The sequence below is a fragment of the Armigeres subalbatus genome, chromosome 3, assembly GCF_024139115.2.
Source record: "Armigeres subalbatus isolate Guangzhou_Male chromosome 3, GZ_Asu_2, whole genome shotgun sequence".
NCBI lineage: Eukaryota > Metazoa > Arthropoda > Insecta > Diptera > Culicidae > Armigeres > Armigeres subalbatus.
Genome location: NC_085141.1, coordinates 39,106,561 through 39,129,932, shown reverse-complemented (window position 1 = coordinate 39,129,932; position 23,372 = coordinate 39,106,561). Strand labels below are relative to the sequence as shown.

The 23,372-nt window shown below is 42.6% G+C and overlaps 5 protein-coding genes and 1 long non-coding RNA gene across 8 annotated transcripts in view; 2 read left to right on the top strand and 4 right to left on the bottom strand.

The window, feature by feature from the left end:
- LOC134227315 (sodium-independent sulfate anion transporter) overlaps positions 1–3,517 on the bottom strand; it is a 44,683-nt gene extending 41,166 nt beyond the window's left edge. Inside the window, exon 1 of one of the 2 annotated variants that reach the window (XM_062708697.1) lies at positions 3,379–3,517. The gene's annotated coding sequence lies outside the window, so the exon portion shown is untranslated. Of the gene's footprint in view, positions 1–3,137; positions 3,161–3,378 lie in introns of those variants that run through there. The other variant, XM_062708702.1, reaches the window with a different exon arrangement.
- LOC134227317 (solute carrier family 25 member 3-like) overlaps positions 1–3,519 on the bottom strand; it is a 61,688-nt gene extending 58,169 nt beyond the window's left edge. Inside the window, exon 1 of the mRNA XM_062708706.1 lies at positions 3,379–3,519. The gene's annotated coding sequence lies outside the window, so the exon portion shown is untranslated. The remainder of the gene's footprint in view (positions 1–3,378) is intronic.
- Positions 3,520–3,831: 312 nt separating this feature from the next.
- Positions 3,832–5,778, top strand: LOC134227320 (V-type proton ATPase subunit e-like). The gene is made up of 4 exons (XM_062708708.1): positions 3,832–3,971; positions 4,053–4,155; positions 4,221–4,268; positions 5,536–5,778. Exons 2-4 carry the CDS (start codon positions 4,058–4,060, stop codon positions 5,675–5,677), a joined length of 288 nt encoding a protein of 95 aa, XP_062564692.1. The 5' UTR covers positions 3,832–3,971; positions 4,053–4,057; the 3' UTR covers positions 5,678–5,778.
- Positions 5,779–9,955: 4,177 nt separating this feature from the next.
- On the bottom strand, positions 9,956–11,435 carry LOC134221096 (uncharacterized). Its single transcript, XR_009982208.1, has 3 exons — positions 11,134–11,435; positions 10,563–11,066; positions 9,956–10,296 (listed from the first exon to the last, which is right to left on the bottom strand). It is a non-coding gene; the product is annotated as an uncharacterized LOC134221096 (long non-coding RNA).
- Positions 11,436–12,515: 1,080 nt separating this feature from the next.
- On the top strand, positions 12,516–14,295 carry LOC134225537 (probable proline--tRNA ligase, mitochondrial). 2 transcript variants are annotated; one of them, XM_062705703.1, is made up of 4 exons: positions 12,516–12,825; positions 12,944–13,198; positions 13,267–13,527; positions 13,587–13,725. In XM_062705703.1, exons 1-4 carry the CDS (start codon positions 12,733–12,735, stop codon positions 13,587–13,589), a joined length of 612 nt encoding a protein of 203 aa, XP_062561687.1. In that variant the 5' UTR covers positions 12,516–12,732; the 3' UTR covers positions 13,590–13,725. The 2 variants fall into 2 exon arrangements, with proteins under 2 accessions (XP_062561687.1, XP_062561686.1); XM_062705702.1 differs by having other exon boundaries at positions 12,533–12,825; positions 13,267–14,295.
- LOC134225538 (protein ARV1) lies at positions 14,236–15,649 on the bottom strand. The gene is made up of 4 exons (XM_062705704.1): positions 15,585–15,649; positions 15,013–15,216; positions 14,674–14,953; positions 14,236–14,612 (listed from the first exon to the last, which is right to left on the bottom strand). Exons 2-4 carry the CDS (start codon positions 15,151–15,153, stop codon positions 14,254–14,256), a joined length of 780 nt encoding a protein of 259 aa, XP_062561688.1. The 5' UTR covers positions 15,154–15,216; positions 15,585–15,649; the 3' UTR covers positions 14,236–14,253.
- Positions 15,650–23,372: the final 7,723 nt, after the last annotated feature.

The window sequence follows — 23,372 nt, the reverse complement described above, 5'->3', positions numbered from 1 at the left end:
TGTTACGCAAAATATAGGGGGTGGGGGTCCTTCAAGAAATTGTTACGCGTAACAATTGAGAAAAAATATTTAAATTTTTCAAAAAATTGTTAGTGTCTTCAAAATAGCATAAAATACACAAAAATAATAATTTATTGTATCGTGGTTCAAATTCTACCAAAAACAACATTTTTTCAAAAAAATGTATTTGTTACGCGTTACGCATAGGGGTGGGGGTAGTTCTAAATTTTGTTACAGATTGTTACGAGGGGGTGGGGGGTTCTTAAAAACAACGTTTTTCGCGTTACGTAATATTTGAACAGACCCTAAGATCTGTTGGAATATCAGGTAGTGTGCGACGCTTCGCTGTAGATCGAAGATGGATAAGAAGCGGGCGCCGGTTAGTTGTAGTTGCTCTTTGGTATAGATTAAGGAAGTTTGTTATGGATTATTGTATATACCTATTGTTGAATAAAGAGAACTGCAGCTGCTGGCAGAATTATCAGTCAGTAGCCTGCCGTGGTGTAGAGAGGGAACTCTAATTGTTATTCTTTGTGAGGGGGTTCCCTTCTCTGGCCAACAGGTTATTGGCCCAGGTATGGACGAGAAAGTGAAAATCGCCGCGTTCGACGGGTCCGGCTTCCACAACTGGAGGTTCCGGATGGAAACCGTCCTCGATACGTACGATCTTCTGGATTGTCTCCACCGGGAGATGGGTGAGATCAACGAGCTGCAAGTGGTGGCGGACGATTCCGCAAGTGTAAAGTCGGAGAAGAAAAAGAAAATGGTGGAACGGAAAGCCGCAGAGAAAAGATGTAAAGCTGTGATAATTCAGGCGATTGCTGACAGCCAGCTTGAACTAGTGAAAGACTGTTCGACTCCGAAACAAATTTGGGACACGCTGAAGGCGGTGTTCGAACGTCGTGGTGTTGCCGGACAGCTGTTTATTAGGAAACAGCTCCTCACATTAAAGTATGTGGAGGACGTTGATAATAGTTTATCGGAGCACTTGCTTAAGTTCGATCGTTTGATTCGGGAGTTAAAAGAAAGTGGTGCGGCTGTTGAAGACTCCGACGCGATTTGTCATTTGCTATTGACGTTGCCACCGTCGTTTGATTCGGTAGTTACCGCGATCGAGACACTTCCTGCCGGTGTAACGATGCCGTTTGTGAAAAAGCGTTTACTGGATGTTGATTTAAAGAGAAGAAATCTGCAGGTCCCTGGAGCTGACAATGAGGGTATTGCCATGTTCAGTAGGCAGAGCTGGAGGAAGTTCAAGTGTTTTCGGTGCGGTAGAGTCGGACACAAGCAAGCTAATTGTCGTGCAATTATGTCTGAATCGGATCCGAGTGAATACAGAGAAGTAAGAAGTCGAAGACAAAAAGCAGACATAGTGGTTGAAGAAAACCGTGCCTCGGATAACGCGGAAGTTGTATTCATGGCTTCCAAAGAAGAAAACATTACAAGAATGCAGTGGTTCTTAGACTCTGGAGCGACGGACCACATGGTGAACAACTGCAGTTACTTTCGTACGAAATGGCGTCTGAAGCGACCGGTGGAGGTGGTAGTAGCGAGCGGGGAAAAATTGTTGGCGGAATACTGTGGCGATGTGGTAGTGCACTCAACGGTTGGAAAAACGAAAAAAGAATGTGAAGTCAAGAATGTGCTGTACGTACCCGGACTTAGTTGCAATTTATTCTCTGTGAATCGGATTGCAAGAGCGGGTATGGAAGTTAGCTTCTTCGACAATAAAGCGAAAATTACGAGGAATGGCGCAGTAGTGGCCGTTGCGTACTACAATGGAAAGCAGTATGGGTTGGATGTGAGCTACGGTGTGAAGCAAGTACAGCAATGGTGAAGGTCCACAGAATTCCTAGTATTCTGGAAAAACAGTTTGTGACAGTGTTTGGAAGAAGGAAGTACCGTACTTTTGACAAATTGAAAAATTGTTCCGAGAAGACAGGTTTGACGAGGCTTGCGGCTAGGAGGGGCCGAAGTAAGAGAAACGCTTGACGAAAATTTTTGTATAAAATGTTGATATGAAACTTATGTTGATATGAATGTTGATATGAAAGTTTGGACTTGAATACGAGATCAAGTTGGTGAAATGTTCCGAAGAACGGTCTGTGATTTTGTCAGAATCTGTGAAATTCGGGTTGTCGATTTGAGGAGGGGTGTTGGAAATAAATTTAGTGTGCAACCGTCACCCCTCATATTCGAGACAACTGTAGGCTAAAGGCTAAATAAACACACCATGGTTGTGTTGTCGATGATTATTGTTTATATTATTGTATGTTATGAATAAATTGTATTCGTTCGTGTATAGTCAAAGCGACTGGTTGAGTTTTTTCTTCCATCCGATTCCGATTCGCTTTCTCGGTCCGCTGTTGTTGTTTTTCACTGTTGCCGCTCCCAACAAGATCATGGTGCAAGTATACTTATAAGTTGAATTAAGGACATAATAAGTAAGCAATTCACGCAATCAACAAGTTGAGCAAAGTATAGCCCCGTAGTTTTCTTGGTTGAGTGTAGTAAACAAAATAGTTTTTTTTGTAACATTGCATTTCGACTGGGGAGCTAGGAAAAAATGATCGGTTGGAAAATTCAAATCACTGGATTCAAATGTGTTAAACCTCAATAAAGATAAACCTGAGTAATAGCTTATTACGTCAATACGTCATTAATTATATGAATTTAGGAAATTGTTAGACCTACTAAAACCAGGCTCTTAGGCATGTATGTATATACCTACCAGCATGTCAGATTGCTGTGCACTGCCGCACATTTCTGTTAATTTCTTTTCCTATTCTTTCGAAAGGTAAATATTGAAGCACAGTTTAGTTATTAGCCCAGTTTCCTTGCACTGGAATTTAAGCTATGTGCCTACAGGATCACTTACAACTGAATAAATAAAATTACAATTACACTTACAAGTTTGGAGTATTTTACTTTGTTTGCAGATATTAAAATTTGTTGGATTAAAGTATAATCAATTTCTATTCCCTCCCCAGAATATCAAAAACACCAGAAAATAGTATATTCTAAATATATCAAAAATTGTAGAAATTGTGACTCACAAATTTGTATTTTGGATATTATTTCGACAATAACGATACCTTAAAGATAACGTATATAAAATTTGTCATGGTTTACCTCACCTAAGCATTTGATGTAAAAGGTTCACGTGATTATTCTCAATAAACTAAACTAAACTAAACTTTTAAGCTTTTAAATAGCATGCAGCGGTGTGCGACCTCTATCACTTCTTCCCCTACAATAAGGAATGTACTCGATACAAAAACCAACAACTAGAAGCCCAAGGCCACGTTTCAACCAATTATTTGCTTCTTCTGTAAATTACGATTGTGAACATATTTTATTTGAAATCACACAACTCACCTTACAGGATTTGTCTATCCAACCTGAGGCACTTGACGATACAAAATAGCCATCCAACTTGGTCGGGTGTCGCTTTTGGTCATATCGCGCATTTATCACTTATTCAAAAACTAGCACCGACACTACTTTTCTGGTGTGGAACATCAAACATTATAACTTTATAGTCATTGATTACAGTCAGCCACATCACAGACACTTCCAAATAGGCCACACTCTATACGCTTCTCAACGAATTTCTCTTATATTACGATTGGTTCGTTCCACATTCGAAACCGGGAAGATTCTTCCCGCTTCAGTCGCGGACTCCTCCCGATCCAACATTCAACAATAAAAATTTCACCCGCGGAGAAATGGAATGTAAACAATTGTCCTATGTGGTGAATTTAAGCGTATTTCCAGTTCTCAGACTGAGTACCATGATAATTTTGAGTGGCCCTGCAGCACGCTCAGAAACTGACAGTTTCCAAAACAAGTAACTCAAAACGCTCACAACACAAACGACGTCATATGAGTGACTCATGTTGCCACCTCTCACCGAGACCTGTCATGTGATATTTTTCTACTTGGGATCAATCGATTTTAGAAGTCGCCAGGTATTTTTATTCCTGTTCCTGAATTTCGACGATTTTATTGGTGTTTCCGTTTTAAATAGTGAGTTTTATTTCTTCCGGCAGCAATCATGGGTGCGTCCGCTCTACCGATCATTATTTTCTCGGCGATTTTCGCCGTGGTTGGCATCGTTTTGCCAATCATTGCTCCGAAGGGTCCCAACCGAGGGTAAGTTTGCTTCCCAGCCCATCGACGACCTTCACTATAGATTAATCGATTCCACATTCTTTCAGAATCGTACAATGCGTGCTAATACTGACCGCGGCCACCTGCTGGTTGTTGTAAGTATAAATTGAAAATATTGGTTTCATTGTTATCGCAGTGGAGTAAAGGCTGTGGAATATGTTGGGGCCTTGTAATTGTAGGTCTAAAGATCAAGATGAATTGCCTAGAGGTTCCTTGTATTACCATGTAGAACCTAGCTAGCAGAACCACGGATACATTTCTTTTCATTGGCACTAAAACCCTCACTAGGACTCGCAGTTTAATGTTCATGAAACACTTCAATGTTTGTTAACTGTTATTACGAAGATGCCACCGATAGACTAAGGGTCAATTTTTTCACCTCCGCTTAGGCCTTAAACCATGTTTAAACGTATGGGTAAGCACCGCCTTAGAGTTAAGCGAAGTCGACCACAAGAAAACCAAAAACTTATGCGCCGTCAATCGAACCATTAAAACTGCCGTCATTATGCTCCAATCCTGGCTCAAGTGGAAAGAATCGAACGTTGTTACCACATAATGCATTGAAGGGTGTTTGCTGCTTTGAACATATTTACGGCATAGCAAATCTGCTTTTTCTTTAATGGCTCTACTTTTCATCTAGAAATGACCTGCTTCTCAACCTAGTATTCTATTAGCATTTCCTCAATTATTATGAAAAAGCTTTTATGTAATACATGAATATGCATTAGACTGGCCCAGGATACGAAAAGTTGTTCGATTTCTTCGGGGCACCCCTCAGGATTGTGCCTTTGGGTGACAAAATCAACCTTAAATTTTCAACTTAATCGCTTGTTGCATAATCATTTAATTTAAAGTTTGCATGGGGGTTTCAGCACAAAAACGTAGGAAAATACACTTCCTTACTGTTTCGTTCTAGAAATTGGTTCGGTATGCCAGATTGAGCTTAGAATTGCAACAAAGGTAGTTGATATCAATTCCACAAAACATTATACGATGAACTAATGAACTTTTTTCTATGGTTTTCGGTTGATTTATTGAGAGTTGGGTTGTGAACTTTGGAATTCATTGATTGTTGTGAAAAAACGTGCGCATGTTATCAAATACGTCGCGTGCATTTGCATTTGACAATCAATGAATTCCGAAGTTAGAGGATAAATCAATAAAGACAGGGAGCTAATGTCAACCCAACATTTTGGCCAATGAACACAAAGGAAATCTAACAGACTGTCTCTTTAGTTTACTAGATCTATGTAGGTATTGCTCCTCTGGTTAAATTAAAACAAAGTTCTTCGAGTTACATTAATCATATTCATTATTTAGCCTATATGATACAGCTTATCGAAAAATTCGTCTTTTCCCCAGCTGGCTGTGCTGCTACATGGCTCAAATGAACCCACTGATCGGTCCAAAACTACATCAGAACACCATCTTGATCATGGCCCGTGAATGGGGCAATCCTCTCCCCGATATGGACGGGTACACTCCGGACACGGCCGATCACTAGGATGCAACTCAACGGTTCGAAGGGAAACACACATTCCCCGTTTCATTAAGTATGAAAGTAACATCAGTAATACAGTTTTAGATCTTATCCCAATTAGAAAATTATTGTTCCCATCAAAACTGAAATAAGGAAAGAACCAATCCTTCTGTTTCGTTATATGTATCATGTTATATCAAGGTGTCGAAAGCATTCCCGAGTTCAAACCAGGCCGCGTGGCTCAATGAATTTTCCTCATCGTGTCTAAGCTGAATGCTTGTTCAGTGTTAAGCGTAAGAAAATTCTCTGTCATGATAATTAAAGGAACACATTGTAATCTGATAATGAATGTAGCCACTTAACGCATAATTTTATACATTATACATACCGCAGCATATACAGTAAAAAGTGATCAAGGCATTCAAAAAGGTGTACTATTCAACAATAAAGCATTCGCAATTAGAAAAACCTCAACGGTCACTTTGAACATGATGGAAAATGTATCATTTTCAATGATTAATTCACAGTCTTGCTGCCATTGGGCGAGGACATTTGCAACAAAACTTCGAGTAGTACCTATAAAACAAGTTCTATATCTCTGCGCGATACACATCTACATAAAACACTCCATTATAAACTAGTCCGATAGAATAGTCCACAACGAAATTGATTCCCTATAATAGTCCTCCATTAGATTTTCTTGATCCGTTTCAGCATTTTCTCTCTCCTTTTCTAGCTCTCCCCCATTATTCTTATAATGGACATTCTCTTGTTTATTTTTTCATTCTCTTGTGATTATTGAATTTGACATAGACGGTCCACTATTGGTCATTTTACCCTATCATACATCGTTGCGAAAAAAAAATGAAATAATTGTTCTTATTGTTCTTCTTCATTGGCATTACATTCCCCACTGGGACATTACCGCCTCGCAGCTTAGTGTTCATTAAGCACTTCCACAGTTATCAACCGCGAGATTTCTAAGCCAAGGTACCATTTCTGCATTCGTATATCATGAGGCTAACACGATGATACTTTTATGCCCAGGGAAGTCAAGACAATTTCCAAACCGGAAATTGCATAGACCGGCACCGGTAATCGAATCCTGCCACCCTCAGTATGATCTTGCTTTGTAGCCGCGCATCTTACCGCACGGCTAAGGAGGGCCCCCAATTAGCTAACAATGTAAACATTTCCACACGTCTCGCATGCGACGACCGTGTACTTATGATAAGCGGACAGATAAGCCTGGTCCTGGTGTTGGGTGGGGAGCACACGCTGTAGCGCTGAAGGATGTTTGTTGAAAGGGATCAATAGTGCGAAAGTTTAGAGGTAATCATACCATCTACCATAGCTGCGGCAACACACACGAGCTGGGAACAGCTTTCGATACGCAAAGGCGCGTGATCGGGCCGATCAATGAGAGAATGTGCAGGTTGAGGATCAAAGGCCGGTTCTTCAACTTCAGCATAATCAACGTCCATAGCCCACACTTCGGAAGCACTGATGATGATAAGGATGCATTCTACGCACCTGGAACGTGAGTACGACAGCTACCCAAGCCACGACGTCAAAATCATCATAAGAGATTTGAACGCTCAGGTTGGCCAAGAGGAGGAGTTTAGACCGACTATTGAGAAGCTTCGCCGGCTGAGGAACGAAAACGGCCTACGACTAATTGATTTCGCTGATTTCGCCGCCTCCAAGAATATGGCCATTCGCAGCACCTACTTCCAACACAGCCTTCCGTATCGGTACACCTGGAGATCACCACTGCAGACAGAATCACAAATCGACCACGTTCTGATTGATGGACGGCACTTTTCCGACATTATCGACGTCAGGACCTATCGTGGCGCTAACATCGACTCTGACCACTATCTGGTGATGGTTAAACTGCGCCCAAAGCTATCCGTCATCAACAATGTTCGGTACCGACGACCACCGCGGTACAACCGGTACGGTAGCGACTGAAGCAACCTGATGTCGCCTCTGCAAACGCGCAGCATCTCGAGGCAGCGATGCCGGAAGGCGGTGAGCTGGATGGAGACCCTCTTGAGGACTGCTGCCATTAACGACGCAGCGGAGAACAACGTCGGATATGTGGGACGAAGTCGACGGAACGATTGGTTCCACGAAGAGTGCAGACAGATTCTGGAGGAGAAGGACGCAGCGCGGGCGGTCGCGCTGCAGCAAGGTATACCTGGCAGAACGTGGAACTTTATAGACGGAAGCGGAGACAGCAGACCCGCCTTTTTCAGCAGAAGAAACACCGCCTGCAAGAATCGAAGTGCGAGGAGATGGAACAGCTGTGCCGTTCTCAAGAAACACCCAAGTTCTATCAGAAGTTCAACGCATCCCGCTTCGTACCTCGAGCCGGAATGTGCAGGGATAATAATGGGAGCATCTTGACGGACGAACGTGTAGTGATCGAAAGGTGGAAGCAGCACTACGAGGTCACCATTAGTGAATGAGTTCGTGGTAAGTTATCAAGCCGGCTTCGTTGACGGTCGCTCGACAACGGATCAGATCTTTACTGTACGGCAAATCACTCAAAAATGCCGTGAATATCAGGTACCAACGCACCATCTGTTCATTGATTTCAAAGCGAAATATGACAGTGTAGACCGCGTAGAGCTATGGAAAATTATGAACGAGAACAGCTTCCATGGGAAGCTTACCAGACTGATCAAAGCAACGGTGGATGGTGTGCAAAACTGTGTCGAGATTTCGGGCGAACACTCTAGTTTGTTCGAATCACGCCGGGGACTAAGACAAGGTGATGGACTTTCGTGCCTGTTGTTCAACATTGCGCTAGAAGGTGTCATGCGGAGAGCCGGGTGTAACAGCCGGGGTATGATTTTCAACAGATCCAAGCAATTTATTTGTTTCGCGGATGTGTCGGCCGAACATTTGCAAAGGTGGCAGAATTGTACAGTGTACACCCGCCTGAAACGTGAAGCAACAAAAGTTGGACTGGTGGTGAATGCTTCGAAGACAAAGTACATGCTTGTGGGCGGAACCGAGCGCGACAGGGCCCGCCTAGGAAGCAGTGTTACGATAGACGGGGATACCTTCGAGGTGGTCGAGGAATTCGTCTACCTTTGATCCTTGCTAACGGCTGATAACAATGTTAGTCGTGAATTACGAAGCCGCATCATCTGTGGAAGTCGGGCCTACTACGGGCTCCAGAATAAACTGCGGTCAAAAATGATTCACCACCGCACCAAATGTGTCATGTACAAGACGCTAATCAGACCGGTAATCCTCTACGGACATGAAACATGGACAATGCTCGAGGAGGACTTGCAAGCACTCGCAGTATTCGAAAGACGGGTGCTTAGGACCATCTTTGGCAGTGTGCAAGAAGACGGTGTGTGGCGGCGAAGAATGAACCACGAGCTCGCCCAGCTCTACGGCGAACCCAGTATCCAGAAGGTAGCTAAAGCCGGAAGGGTACGGTGGGCAGGGCATGTTGCAAGGATGCCGGACAGCAACCCTGCAAAGATGGCGTTCGCTTCGAATCCGGCAGGTACGATACGGCGTGGAGCACAGCGAGCAAGGTGGACATACCAGGTGCAAAACGACTTGGCGAGCGTGGGGCGCATTCGAGGATGGAGAGATGCGGCCTCGAACCGTGTATTGTGGCGTCAAATTGTTGATTCAGTGTTATCTGTTTAGATGTTAACTAAATAATTGAATGAATGCGACCCGCTCAAACGTCATAATTTCTTGGGGGAGTTCATTTTGCGTTAAGGTTGGTATCGTGTTCAAAAGAAATTTCTTTTTCTATCTCAATCACATGTTAAATTCCGTTCACTCTGGAAAAAATGTATACCAAAAAGATTAAATGTCATTCTAAATAACTATTCGCCTGGTTGACCCCAAACTCGTATTCGTTCCAAAAATACTAGGATAGTATCCAGCTTTCCACGCTCGGTAATGGCGGCTTATCGGTGTGCAAAAATCAATCAGTCACTGTACTTTTTGACACTAGCTGGAGGAAAACTCACTGGCGAAAAGGCCTTTTTTCCCTTCCCCTCACCCAGGAACGCCAGTGGGCTTTCCTCCAGCTAGTGTCAAACAGTACAGTGACCGATTGATTTTTACATACCGACAAGCCGCCATTACCGAGCGTGGAAAGCTGGATAACTTAAAGAAAATCTTTCACTAGTATAGGTAGGGTTCATACATTGTTTAGTTTATTTTGGATTTGTTTATGTTTTCTAGATTAAGTGAGCTTATTATTGTTTTTTTTTCTAAAAGAATGTTTATTATTTTTATTAAATTTTATTAAAATGCTGTAAGATCTTTTGGTTTAATAAATTAATTCAGCCATAGACGAAAATTTTGGAAGTACATAATTTTGTTCCATCATGAATCCCAATGAAAATATCGAAATGGTACATTATCAGAGCGGTTTTCCGGAGCGGTGGTGATGCTGATGTTTGTTCCGTCGGCTAACACTGGAAACGGGTGGGGATCACCTGGAGTTGCGAAGTCAATAGCTGATTGACTGGCTGAGCTGAAAGTAGATGCGTACGGCTTTTCTTGATCCGGAGCTTGGTTGTCTTCCACTGACGTCGTTTTTACCGCAGCACCATATGAAAGGTGTAGGTTTCTTCCGCTTTGTGCTTTACGATCTATAGGGAAAAAGAAAAGATATTTTAGTTACTAGATAAAGATTGTCGCTGTCGTCGCTGTCCGGAACATCTTTTGCTGGCGAGGATAGGGGAGCTAAATGTCAAAGAAGGAAAATCCATACGATTTGACAGGTATATACCACACATGTTTCGGACAGCAGAACAAAGGGAACCGAAGCGACAATCTTTATCTAGTAACTAAAATATCTTTTGGAAAAAGTAATGAATTTGATGTGGACCAATTCCGAAAATTGATACTGTCTTACCAAAGCAACATTCATATGCCGACAAAACTGGATGTAAATACGATGATGGCAATTTTTCAATCTGATTATTCGCAGGGAATACCAAGACAAACTATTCGTGCATCGTAGCTGACAGGTGCTGGAGAACATCTTTTGCGTGTCAATGGTTAGGTATATGAATTAGTTCCGCGCGTGTACCGCCAGTTATCAAGAACCTGATTCAATCGCTGCATGCTTCTCCAGGGTAGTGATCTATCCAGTAGTACGATACGTTCTCGGAAGGTCGACGATAATTGCCAATAAGCTCCGGTGGTCGACATTTTTGCTACTGGCCAAAGTGATAGCAGGGCCGTGTGAATGAGCAGAAAGGCCACGATGTTGTCCGAGTTGTCTACCCGGGATGCGGTCGCTTCTATCTATTCCAGTGTTTGCGGTGTCATTGGCGTGGTGGTTTGGGTGGAATCTACCCCGTGAGAGCTAGGTTTGTCTCAACTTTTTTTCGAGCCTGCCTCTCGCTGAATGGCTCTACAAAAAGAATAAATAATCAGAATACTTTAACTCTTGTTACACATTAATCTTTAAAGCTGCTTACGTTTTTATCGATGTGGATGATATTCACAATTTATTTTATTTGACGGGCTATTCTCGGTATTAGGTTTGAAAAACGCTGCATATTCAAGTTAATTGAAAAAAAAATATCAAATTTCCCAAGAGACAGTATGCAATCAAACATATTTTCGCGTTATCCCGTTTGAGTATAATTTTTAATTTCATATAGTATACTTTTTATACTATGTAATGTATAACTGTCAAAAATGAATACAAAGGTTAATTAAAAACCCTTTGAGGATTTATTTTATTTCTGAGTGAAGAATTTTGTTTCGACTCTTTACTTTTCCGATTCAGTGACAGTAGTATCCACATGAAAAGAACAAAAAACAAAATTGGCATTTGTAAGGTTCCCACGCAAAGTAATGGGAGCTGTCACTTTACTTTCGGAAAAATATTCTGCTCGATTATTCCGTAAAGGCCAGTATCGACTTAAAAAGTAGAGAGGTTACGGAATTTTGTTCAATATTACCAAGAGGAATTTTGACAACTGATTTGCATGGAGCAAATTGTCACTTTTACTTACGGAATAATCGAGCAGAATATTTTTCCGAAAGTAAAGTGACAGCTCCCATTACTTTGCGTGGGAACCTTACAAATGCCAATTTTGTTTTTTGTTCTTTTCATGTGGATACTGCTGTAAGAATTTTGTTTCGATTCTGTACTTTTCCGATTCAGTGAACGGAATTTAACATGTGATTGAGATAGAAAAAGAAATTTCTTTTGAACACGATACTAACCTTAAGTAAAAGTGACAATTTGCTCCATGCAGATCAGTTGTCAAAATTCCTCTTGGTAATATTGATCAAAATTCCGTAACCTCCCTACTTTTTAAGTCGATACTGGCCTTTAGTCTATTGCAGTGTTTATTCGCGAAGTCGAAGCAAAATTCTTCACACAAACAATGACAGTTCTTTATGGGTTTTTACAGTAGAGCAACAGAGAGGAGGAGATGGCGGCCATGTTTCATTCAAACTCTGACAGATAGCAATGGAATTTCCCATAGGAGGGAAGAAAAGATATTTTAGTTACTAGATAAAAATGCTGTCCAATGAGCAGCTCGAAGTAGCTCAAAGTTCTTCCCGTCCTGCTCGTTCTTTTTTGTCAACAAATGGGCATGAGCAGGACAGGGAGAAACTTCGAGCTACTTCAAGCTCTCATTGGACAGCACTAAAGATTGTCGCTTCGGTTCCCTTTGTTCTGCTGTCCGAAACATGTGTGGTACATACCTGTCAAATCGTATGGATTTTCCTTCTTTGACATTTAGCTCCCCTATCCTCGCCAGCAAAAGATGTTCCGGACAGCGACGACAGCGACAATCTTTATCTAGTAACTAAAATATCTTTTGAGGGAAGAGCAGAATTTGCTTCGACTTCGCGAATCGGTTTTTTTCAGTGTGCGTTAGGTGATTTAAAAAAATATTAGGAAGTGAATCACGTTTGTTATTTGTCGCTGAAAATCGCTCGCACTTTGCTGCTGGAGTTGTGGTGATTTTTTTTTGTGGCAACAATCAAAATATTTTAAATAGTAATTTGTAATTATTTATTAAATCAAAAAGTTATAAAAGTTGTCTGAATAAAAAATGAATAAATTATCGAACATTTTTCAACCGTCTTTAATAATCCCAAAAAATGCAATTATTAAAAATCAAGACGTAACATCTAAAAGTCAGCGTGTAAGTAGCAAACCAACTTATTCCTTCTAATTTAATTTAAAAAATTTGATATTTTTAATCGCGAATTGGACCAAAAAATAAAAATTCGCTTAATCTAATTCCAATTTACCATTTTAAGCTGATGCTCGAACAAGGTCTCATCCGCCCGGCAGGCAATGGTACCTTCTACATTCTGCCGCTATTACAACGGTCAGTTCGGAAAGCAATCGACCTAGTGGATCATTTTATGCAGCACCACGTCGAAGCGGAAAAATTGACACTGCCCATACTTACATCGGCCGAGTTATGGCAGAAGAGTGGACGCCTCGAGACGGCTGGCGGTGAACTTATGAGCATCACCGATCGCCATGGGAAGCAGCAGATCCTAGGACCGGTGAAACATTTTACAATTGGTTTAGTTTTGATAGTGTAAAGAACATTTCTCCCGCAATTTAATTACAGACGCACGAGGAAAGCATTACCGCTCTGTTGGCTGCAATTTCACCGGTTTCATATAGACAATTTCCTTTGCGATTGTACCAGATATCATCCAAATTTCGAGACGAGATGAAACCCCGCTTTGGGTTGTTGCGGGCTAAGGAATTCCTCATGAAGGATTTGTATACCTTTGACGTGGGATTGAACGAAGCACGACGGACGTACGATCAAGTGAACGACGCATACCGCAAATTGTTCGATGCAGTAGGAGTTCCTTTCGTTAAGGTGAGTGGAGATACGGGGGTCATGGGGGGTTCCATTTCACATGAGTATCACTTCCCTAGTGACGTCGGTGAAGATCAGCTTGTGTGCTGTAGTGCTTGCGGGATGGGTTGCAACCAGGAGCTGTTCAATGGTGGACAGATTTGCGTACAGTGTGGAAGTGAGAACATTGTACGACAGGCTGGAATTGAAGTGGCTCATGCATTTATTTTAGAAGATAAATACAGTAAAACACTGGGAGCAACATATTTACACCAAAATGGAAAACCCAAGACGCTGCAAATGGGTTGCTACGGAATAGGGATTACCCGGTTACTCGCTGCTGGTGTTGAGGTACTTTCCAGCGAGACGGACATTCGATGGCCATCTGTCTTTGCACCATTTAAAGTATGTTTTATTCAGCCTAAGAAGGGAAGCAAAGAAGAGACGCTGGTAGAACCGTGGCTGCTTAAATTGACTAATGAAGTAAGTAAGCTTCCGGGAGTTGGATCGGATTTCGTGGTTGACGATAGAACTAATCTAACAATAGGAAAAAGATTAATGGACGCCAAGAAAATTGGATATCCAATCGTAGTTGTATTAGGCTCCAAGGCAGCTGAAAGAGGGAACGAACACTTCGAGGTTCATAGTCAAACGGACGAAACTCAAAAACTTTTAAACTTTAGCGAAACAGTTAAGGAGATAGAAAGGAATTTAAATAGAATTGTAAAATTTTCAGTATGATAGTATCTACATCAATGTATTAAGAAATAAACTGATTTCCGTTAGAAAGTAGGTTTTGACAAATAATGCTAACAGTACGATGACCGCCGATTTTGCCCACGAGCAGTGGCTGATTACGGAGTGTATCTGGATGAGTGAGATCACGAAATACGTTACCACCAGCAATATATGAATGGCCATTGCTGGATCGGTAACGTTTTGCTTCCAGATAATTGTCGGGATGAAGAAGAACTTGGCTATACTGGCTAAGACAATTCCTTGTAGTAAAACCAGTGGGTAAGGTTTTGTTACATCAGAATCCGTTGACACCCATTTCAGCAAAATTCTTGTGAGTAGATAGACGAAAATGTAGAGCAGAATGTTTCCTGTAAAAAAATGGATATATCAAACGAATTACTAAAAATCTTTAACAAGGTTGTTATCTACCAATTAAAATATGCAAGGACGACACGTAGAATCCTTTTTCAGTTAGAAACGAGTCTGCATGATCTGACCTATAGCGCACGTTGGTGAACTTGCTAAAAATTTCCGTCCACAGGCAATATGCTTCCAATAGGATCACAATTACGCCAAACTTCCATAAATTTTTACAATTCAAGTTGTAAATAATATGCCGATAAGCTGATTTGTTCATCAGGACAAAATCTAGCAGAATTATCAATGCTTCGAACTCGATATATTTATCTGCGGGTGAATTACATTTTTCCTAAAAATACTTCGAAAATAGAATCATGTTTGTAAGCAATCAAAGTAAAGGATACTCACACAGTCGGTTATCTTCAGAACGGTGCTACTGATTCGTCTATATAACTCGGGCACCGACCTGCCACAATTTATACAAACGAACTGCTGGCTATTACCCTCCATATGTCCTAATTGGAAGTAATTTTGTAGGGGAAGTCTCATAACAATTAGGTTTAAATTTCGTCTATAAACTTTCTGGACGGGTTTGAAACAATATGAAGCAACCAGGGGGAGAAGGTGGAGCACTGAATCCCTACCCCAACATGTGCGACATCTGGATTTGTTTCTAAACTGTAAACAACAGTGTTAATTCTCTACCACATTTTTGTTATGGCGAGGCAATTTTTATGCACACTTTTGTTTTCGATATTTTATCAAAATTAAACACTCAATCATGCAGCAATATAACGATGTGGTATGCTTGAGATACCTGCTTGATTATAGGGACTCGAAAAAGAATTTATTTGCAGTAACTAACCGAATAAAAAAATGTTCACATTCACGATTGCACCCTAACACCGGTTCTAAGCTTCGATGCAGAGTACACGAGCTTTGTTCGCCAGTGACAGGCGTATGAGGCCCTTGGAAGCAACAGAAACTGCGTTCTTGTCAGGATCTGAGATGTCATGATCAGCTGTTGTAAAGGTTGTCAAACAGTTTTTTTTGCAAAAGCTTATTTTGCTCAACTCCGCAGCTGAGCTCGAGCTTCAGTGGCGGGAATCCAACACCCAAAAAAATCAGCACGTTGTTTCCATACCTGATTCACACATTTATTTATAACAGGGGGGGAGTAAGCCTGTCATCCACGAACAAATCAAGCCTACCTAAGATGTATTATCCGGGCCTCGCCGCTTGGGAAAGGCGGGCCACCCTGGGCCACCCCGCTTGGCAAGTGTAACATTTTTCGAACTGGAGTCTTGTAGGATATTGGTTGACCTACACTACTGCTGACTAACGAAAAAATTGTGGGATTGTTTATTTACATTTGCTTCATACTACATGCAGAGGAGGCGCGATGCACCGCATATTACCCCCGTGATTTATAAGCAAAGTAGGGTAAAGGGCCCAATAGTGGACCCCCAACCAATAGTGGACCCTCCAGCTATTTTTGCATTATAACAGCACAATGTAAACATTTTGCTATGAAATTCCATCGGAAGAACCTACCTTAAGCCCCAAACGTAATACAACGGAACGGCGACGGAAACGGCGAATTTGACAGAAAATATATGGACTAACTGTCAAATTTTCCGTTTCCATCGCCGTTCCGTTGTATTGCGTTTAGGACTTTACAGTCCTATGATTTGATTACATACATGGGAAATGCTATGGAAAGTAAAATTAGAAAAAAATTACAATTCTATCAGTACATTCAAAGTTAATTGCCTATATGCCGGGTATCCAGCATTTTACGAACGCTAATGGCCGCCACAATCAAGCTCAGTTTTTGGTAGGGTGGAAACAGTTTGAAGTTTGGGTTGTGTCGTCTGACACAAAAACGATAAGTTTTCATCATCATGGTGATTAATTCATGATGATGATGATCACTAAGATGTGAAACGACACAAGCCAAATGCCAAATCGATTGCACCCTACCAGAACATGAGTAAAATTGTGGCGGCCATTACCGCACGTAAAATGCTGGATTAAGCCACCCGGAGTGGAAATTAATTACTATGTCTGAAACTCGATTATGCATATCTACAATATGTGATAGATTTAGTTCGGAAAAGGTATTGCAGGGTAACCGCCCCTTCGGTGGGCTTTGATCCCACGACCCCAGTACGCTAGACAGGTGCTTTCCCTACTAAGCTACGAAGGACCTCCGTTCCGTCGTCCTCCGCAGCTTAGCGTGTACTGATGAAACCATGGGATCAAAGCAAAAGTTATGCATAATCGAGTTTCAGACATATTAATTAATTTCCACTCCGGGTGGCTTATTTAATACTAGGCATATAGGCAATTAACTTTGAATGTACTGAACTCGAGTGGTGATCTCTCTTCGCTTGTGTGGTCGAGTCGGGATCTGACGACCAACTGGCACAACCTCACACAACCCTACTTCATTGAGCGCCGTTGCTGATGAAGGAAGTGTGTACACACAAAGAAATTTCTTTGGTGTTTTTAAAAAATCCATTGGTAAAAATAAAAAATTGCATTGATTCTTTTTCGTAGAGAGTTGTGTATGTTTGAAGCAAAAGTTAGCAAACTGTTAAAAAAAAGTTGATAGTCATCTGCTACCCACCCCTGAAATAAAAGTTTATATACTTTCGAAATAAATTGTAAAAATGTGAAACCCATATATGTAATGGCACTGTTAAAATAAAAAAATGTTTTTTTTAGGAAAATTCCCACACCCCTTTTCCCACAAGTTTGCCCTCCCTTCTTCCCTTTCTTGTTTTCCACATAATAAACTTTTTACATAAAGTTTGTTTTGACGTAGGACTACGTCTGTCTTTTCTATGTTGGGGTACACTTTACGATTGCGAAAATCGGGGACCGTCACGAAAATATGATAGACTTTAAACTTTAATATCTCAGCCGTTTCTCGATGGATTTTCAATTTTTTTGGACCATTCGATCAAGGATAAGTCAACGCTTCTTTGTATTTATTTGAAAATACTAATTTTTAACTATTTATTATAGATAATTGATGAAAAATTAGAAATAGGTAAACCAACCAATCACGTATATGCATCACTAGCACAGACATCAAAAATCAATCGCTTGCGGGTTTGGATCTAATCCTCAGTTTGAACAAGCAAAGCGAACGTATAAAAGCGATCGCAGCGGAGCGGACACAGCATCACGGAGGTGCTGGTAACATTTTCAACGGAAATCCATCGCATTAGTGGTGGTCCTCGGTGTGTTGCTGGAGATCATTAAACCTCAACGAACCAGCATTTTATATGAAGAAAGGGTTGACTACAAAAATAGAACTGTTGCGATCTCGTGCTGCCAGTGGCGATGCTTTTATTACATTACATTTATAACAAATTGTGGTATCAGTTAGTTGTTGGAAAGGCGCATTGGGGAAAGAAAATCGGTTCTTCTCAGGACTAGCATTTTCTGAATAGAAAGGTTTAATTGCGAAAAAAGACTGTTTCGGAGGCATCGGCGTTTGGCGTGGAAGCTTGGTTTCTGTTAGTGATTCCATCCATTTGGGCTGCGAAATGGTGAGTTGACATCCGGGAAGGGGCGCCTAACATAGCTCTGGTCCTCACAAGTTCCAATACTCACGCTTCCACGGGTCTTCCGATGACAATTGACCGCCAGCTAAGGGTTGCGTACTTAGCTGGTAGTGCAGCCTGGGCACTGTTGTCCTTCTGACATCAGCTAGAGTGAGAGGGTGCGTACTGTGGGGTCTGTCTAGGATGTGGTGGGGTTCGACAGTGGGCTCTGTTGAACTTCTATAAAAAGCTGCATGTGTCCCCAAGCAGGCCCTATCAAAGCGACCGTGTGCCGCTCAAAGCGCACTAGCCTAGTCCTGGTGTTATGTGGGACTTTAAACAAATTTGACTCGACTGATCGAGCGTCTGTCCACCAAGGAGGTGCGGCTCCAACAGCGTCTGTTCTGGCATCCAGCGGCTGAGTATGAAATGCTATTCCCCGGAAGCTATACCTAAGATGGCAGCCCCATCCCGGTGGATAGGGAACCTTGGGCCAACAACCTACTGTTCCCGAAACATCAATTTGTTCGAGAATCCGATAATGAAAGAATACGGACTGATTTTACGGCGACGACTCTTAGCGCGAAACAACGGACACGAATAGGAACATGGAACGTTTTAACCCTAGCCCAGCAGGGTAAATTGGCACAACTTGCCAATGAGGCACGCCGCATGAAGCTTGAGATCCTGGAACTGAGTGAAGTCCGTTGGCCAAACTTTGGAGAACACAGAACGCCGTCGGGACAAGTTCTGCTATACTCTGGTTTACGAGGTGAACACGCTCCCCGGCATCGCGGAGTTGGCTTCCTACTAAGCGCGCAGGCACACTCTGCGCTTATGAAGTGGGAACCTATAAGTGAAAGGATAATCGTTGCCAGATTTAGAACACGGGTCCGAAACCTTACTATAATCCAATGTTATGCGCCAACCGATGCTGCCGATCTGCAAGACAAAGAGAACTTCTACAGTCAACTCATTGCCGTCGTAGATAGAATTCCGAAGGGTGATATCAAGATCTGTTTGGGCGACTTCAATGCGAAGATCGGATCCGACAACTCGAACCATGAGCGCATTATGGGACGCCATGGTCTCGGAGAAATGAGCGAAAACGGAGAGCTGTTCGCAGAATTTTGTGGTAATAACGACATGGTGATCGGGGGATCGCTCTTCCCTCATCGACCGGTTCACAAGGTCACGTGGGTCTCCCGTGACGGCTTCACAGAAAATCAAATCGACCACATCTGCATCAGCCGAAAATGGAAACGGAGCCTTCTTGATGTACGGAATAAACGTAGTGCCGATATCGCGTCTGATCATCACCTCCTCATCGGCGAAATACGCCTGCGCATTGCGCGGATTCGTCGGCAGGAGGAAAGAGTTGGACGACGATTCAACACACGCCGACTGGAAGATGCCACGGTGAAACGGTCCTTCGTTGAAGAACTGGAGACGCGTGCTGCAGATATTCCGGAAGGTGGCAGCGTGGAAGACCAATGGACCGCCATCAAGAATGCCTTCATCGCCACCAGCGAGAACAATCTGGGTGAACTACGCACCCAGAGAAAACAATGGATCACCGATGAGACCTGGAGGAAGATAGAGGAGCGAAGAGAAGCCAAAGCCGCGATAGAGCGATCGAAAACCAGAGGAGCCAAAGTCTTAGCCCGTCAACAATACACGGCTCTTGAGAAGGAAGTAAAACGCTCATGTCGACGGGACAAACGAGCGTGGGCAGACTCTCTGGCCGACGAAGGAGAGAGCCGCCGCAACCGGGGACATTCGCCTCCTCTACGATATCTCACGACGCTTAAGCGGGGCGAAGATGAATGCAACGATGCCTGTGAAAGACGCGAATGATCAGTTATTGACCGACCCAACTGACCAGCTGAAACGCTGGTTCGAGCACTTCGAACAACGTTTTCAAGTGCCAACCAGGCCATCATCACCTCGGCATGATCTGCCTAGGATCCGACGTATAACACGTGTCAATACCGAAGCTCCATCACTGCTAGAGATTCAAACAGCCATCCAAAGCATGAAATCGAATAAAGCCCCAGGGGTCGACCGCATATCAGCCGAGATGCTCAAAGCTGACCCCATGACATCCGCTCAACTACTGCATCGTTTATTTCGTAATATCTGGGACACCGCAACTTTCCCGGTCGACTGGATGCAAGGTATCTTAGTGAAGGTGCCCAAAAAGGGTGACCTGACTGTATGCGATAACTGGCGAGGCATTATGTTGCTGTGTACCGTTCTCAAAGTTCTGTGCAAAATTATCCTAGCCCGGATTCAGGAGAAGATCGATGCGACTCTCCGGCGGCAGCAAGCCGGATTCCGTGCCAGAAGATCATGTGTGGACCATATTGTCACGCTCCGCATCATTTTGGAGCAGGTCAACGAATTCCAAGAGTCCCTTTACTTGGTATTCATTGACTATGAAAAAGCTTTCGACCGTCTCAATCACGAGAATATGTGGGGCGCCCTGAGACGCAAGGGGGTTCCTGAGAAAATCATCGGCCTCATCGAAGCACAGTACGAGGCCTTTTCGTGTGAAGTGCTGCACAATGGAGTCCTGTCCGACCCTATCCGGGTCGTAGCTGGTGTGAGGCAAGGATGTATTCTATCACCGTTACTGTTCCTCATCGTAATCGATGAGATTCTGGTAGATGCGATTGACCGTGAACCAAACCGCGGGCTGTTATGGCAGCCTATAACCATGGAGCACCTAAACGACTTCGAATTGGCGGATGACGTTGCACTACTCGCGCAACGGCGCTCTGATATGCAGAGTAAGCTCAACGACCTTGCCGATCGCTCCTCCTCGGCAGGTTTAGTCATCAACGTCAACAAAACCAAATCGTTGGATGTAAACACGGTGGCTCCTTCCAGTTTCACAGTAGCCGGGCAACCAGTGGAGAATGTTGAAAGCTTCCAATATCTTGGTAGCCAAATGGCGTCAGACGGCGGTACCAAGATCGACATAGGCGCACGGATCAAGAAAGCAAGGGCTGCCTTTGCGAGTTTAAGAAATATCTGGAAAAACAGGCAGATAAGTGAACGCACCAAAATACGAATTTTCAACTCTAACGTGAAATCTGTGCTGTTATACGCTAGCGAAACATGGTGTGTATCAGTGGAGAACACTCAACGGCTGCAGGTGTTCATTAACAGATGCCTGCGGTATATAATTCGGGCCTGGTGGCCTCACAACTGGATCTCAAACAACGAGCTCCATCGTCGTTGTCACCAGAGGCCGATAGCAACAGAAATTCGCGATCGGAAGTGGGGCTGGGTCGGCCACACTCTACGTAGGGGCGGAAACGAAATCTGTAAACAAGCATTAGACTGGAACCCAGCAGGACATCGCAGCAGAGGCAGAGCCAGAGGCTCATGGGGGCGAAGCCTCAATAAAGAAATAAAAGAAGTCGACCGAAATCTAACCTGGCAACAGGTTAAAGCGATAGCCGGGCATCGCTCAGGATGGAGATCTTTCAAGTCGGCCCTTTGCACCACCGGAGGTGTACAGGATCCATAAATAAATAAAATAAATTCCATCCATTCAAACTCACGGGCTTAACTTATTGAATATAAGAAAGCTGCTTTCCGGCGTGCGACCCATTTTGATCGGGATTTCACAAAGAGCGGTTAAACCATTTATAAGGCAGTGGCAACTATATTGCCACCAACAAATTATATGTTTTTCTGTTAATTAACAAGAGCTCTACTTATTATTTCCCATGTAGTGGCTATATTTACTACCTAATAATTCCCCAGATGTATTTGAGCCATAAAAATTGAAATGTCAATTTGAGAACGGTTTTTTACGAACAGATTGTAAGTTTCGAGTGGAAGATGGATTTTCAGTTATAATTCGTTGAAAAATGACGATAAATATATACTTTTTTCCATTGGTAATAATTATTTAGTATCTCATGTGTTAGATTATGGCGTGATTAGCTTTAAAAATGCTTTGCCTCTCTTGTATATTTGGTTTTTTGTTTTTTGACGAAATTGCTTGGGAATAAAAGTGCAAAACAATTTTTTTTTCACTTATGATACGTTTTCCCACTAGCATTCTTTGCTAAAAAATGTAACGTGCCTTGTTTTGATTTGTTTTACGTATATTTTTATTGCATTTTCTCCCGCTTGCAAGGCGGTGGCAAATAACATTCTCCGAGCAGTCCGTTCTCTGCGGAAACCCGATCAAAATGGCTCGCGCGTGCCGAAAAGCAGCTTTCTTATATCTAATGAAGTAATTTTTCATTAGCCCCGCCCCTCCATTAATCGTTATGAGTGCACATTATAATTACACCCATATCAGATCACAAAGGGGCGGGGCTAACGGGCTTAATTTATTGAATACAAGAAAGCTGCTATCCGGCGCGCGCGAGCCATTTTGATCGGGATTCCACAAAAAGCGATTCGACATTCGATGCAGCGGAGCGGACTCAGCAACAACAGCGCGAAGGCGTGGGTAGCAGTGGCAATGCTGAAAATTTATTCCAAATGTTGGAGGCTTAGCGAAAAATCATCTAGTGGCGGTTGGAAAATTTCAACGCAAGGTGCTGACAAGCGTTTGGATGCAGTTAGTTATTGGAAATGCGCATTGAGAAAAGAAAATTGGTTCTTCTCAGGACCAACATTTTATGGAAAGAAAGAGTTAATTGCGAAAATGGACTATTTCGGGGGCATCGGGCTTGGCGTGGTGGCTTGGTTGCTGTTAGTGATTACATCCATTCAACAAATTTATTGCATCATCCCTTCCATCGAGCGTTTGTGATTCTGCTACCGAAGAGTAGCTTTCTGCCGTCGCCAAGTTCTGCACTTTGAAGAAAATTTATCTCGGATTAACTTTCTTTTGTATAAAATGGTGGCTCGGAAAAAACTGACTTCAATTCTAATGACTAACAGAAACAAAACCAAATAATTTTGCCAGAAAATTTCAATTTCTGCCGATGACAGCCAATTCGATGAAGACGCCAATACCTCTTCTTGGATAAATAGTTTAAGTCCTGAAAAGAACTATGTGTAATTATTTCTTGAAGTTCTCCTCACTTTGCCACGTACGTTCCCATCGCGGGCGAAAACCAAACGTTGCAAATAAATATATTTGCGTTTGCTTTCGTGCTTCTGATTCTGCTTATTTCTCCTTTATTTCGGACATTTTTGAGGATGGTGTCTTCTAGGATTGGGACCCTCCTTAGCCGT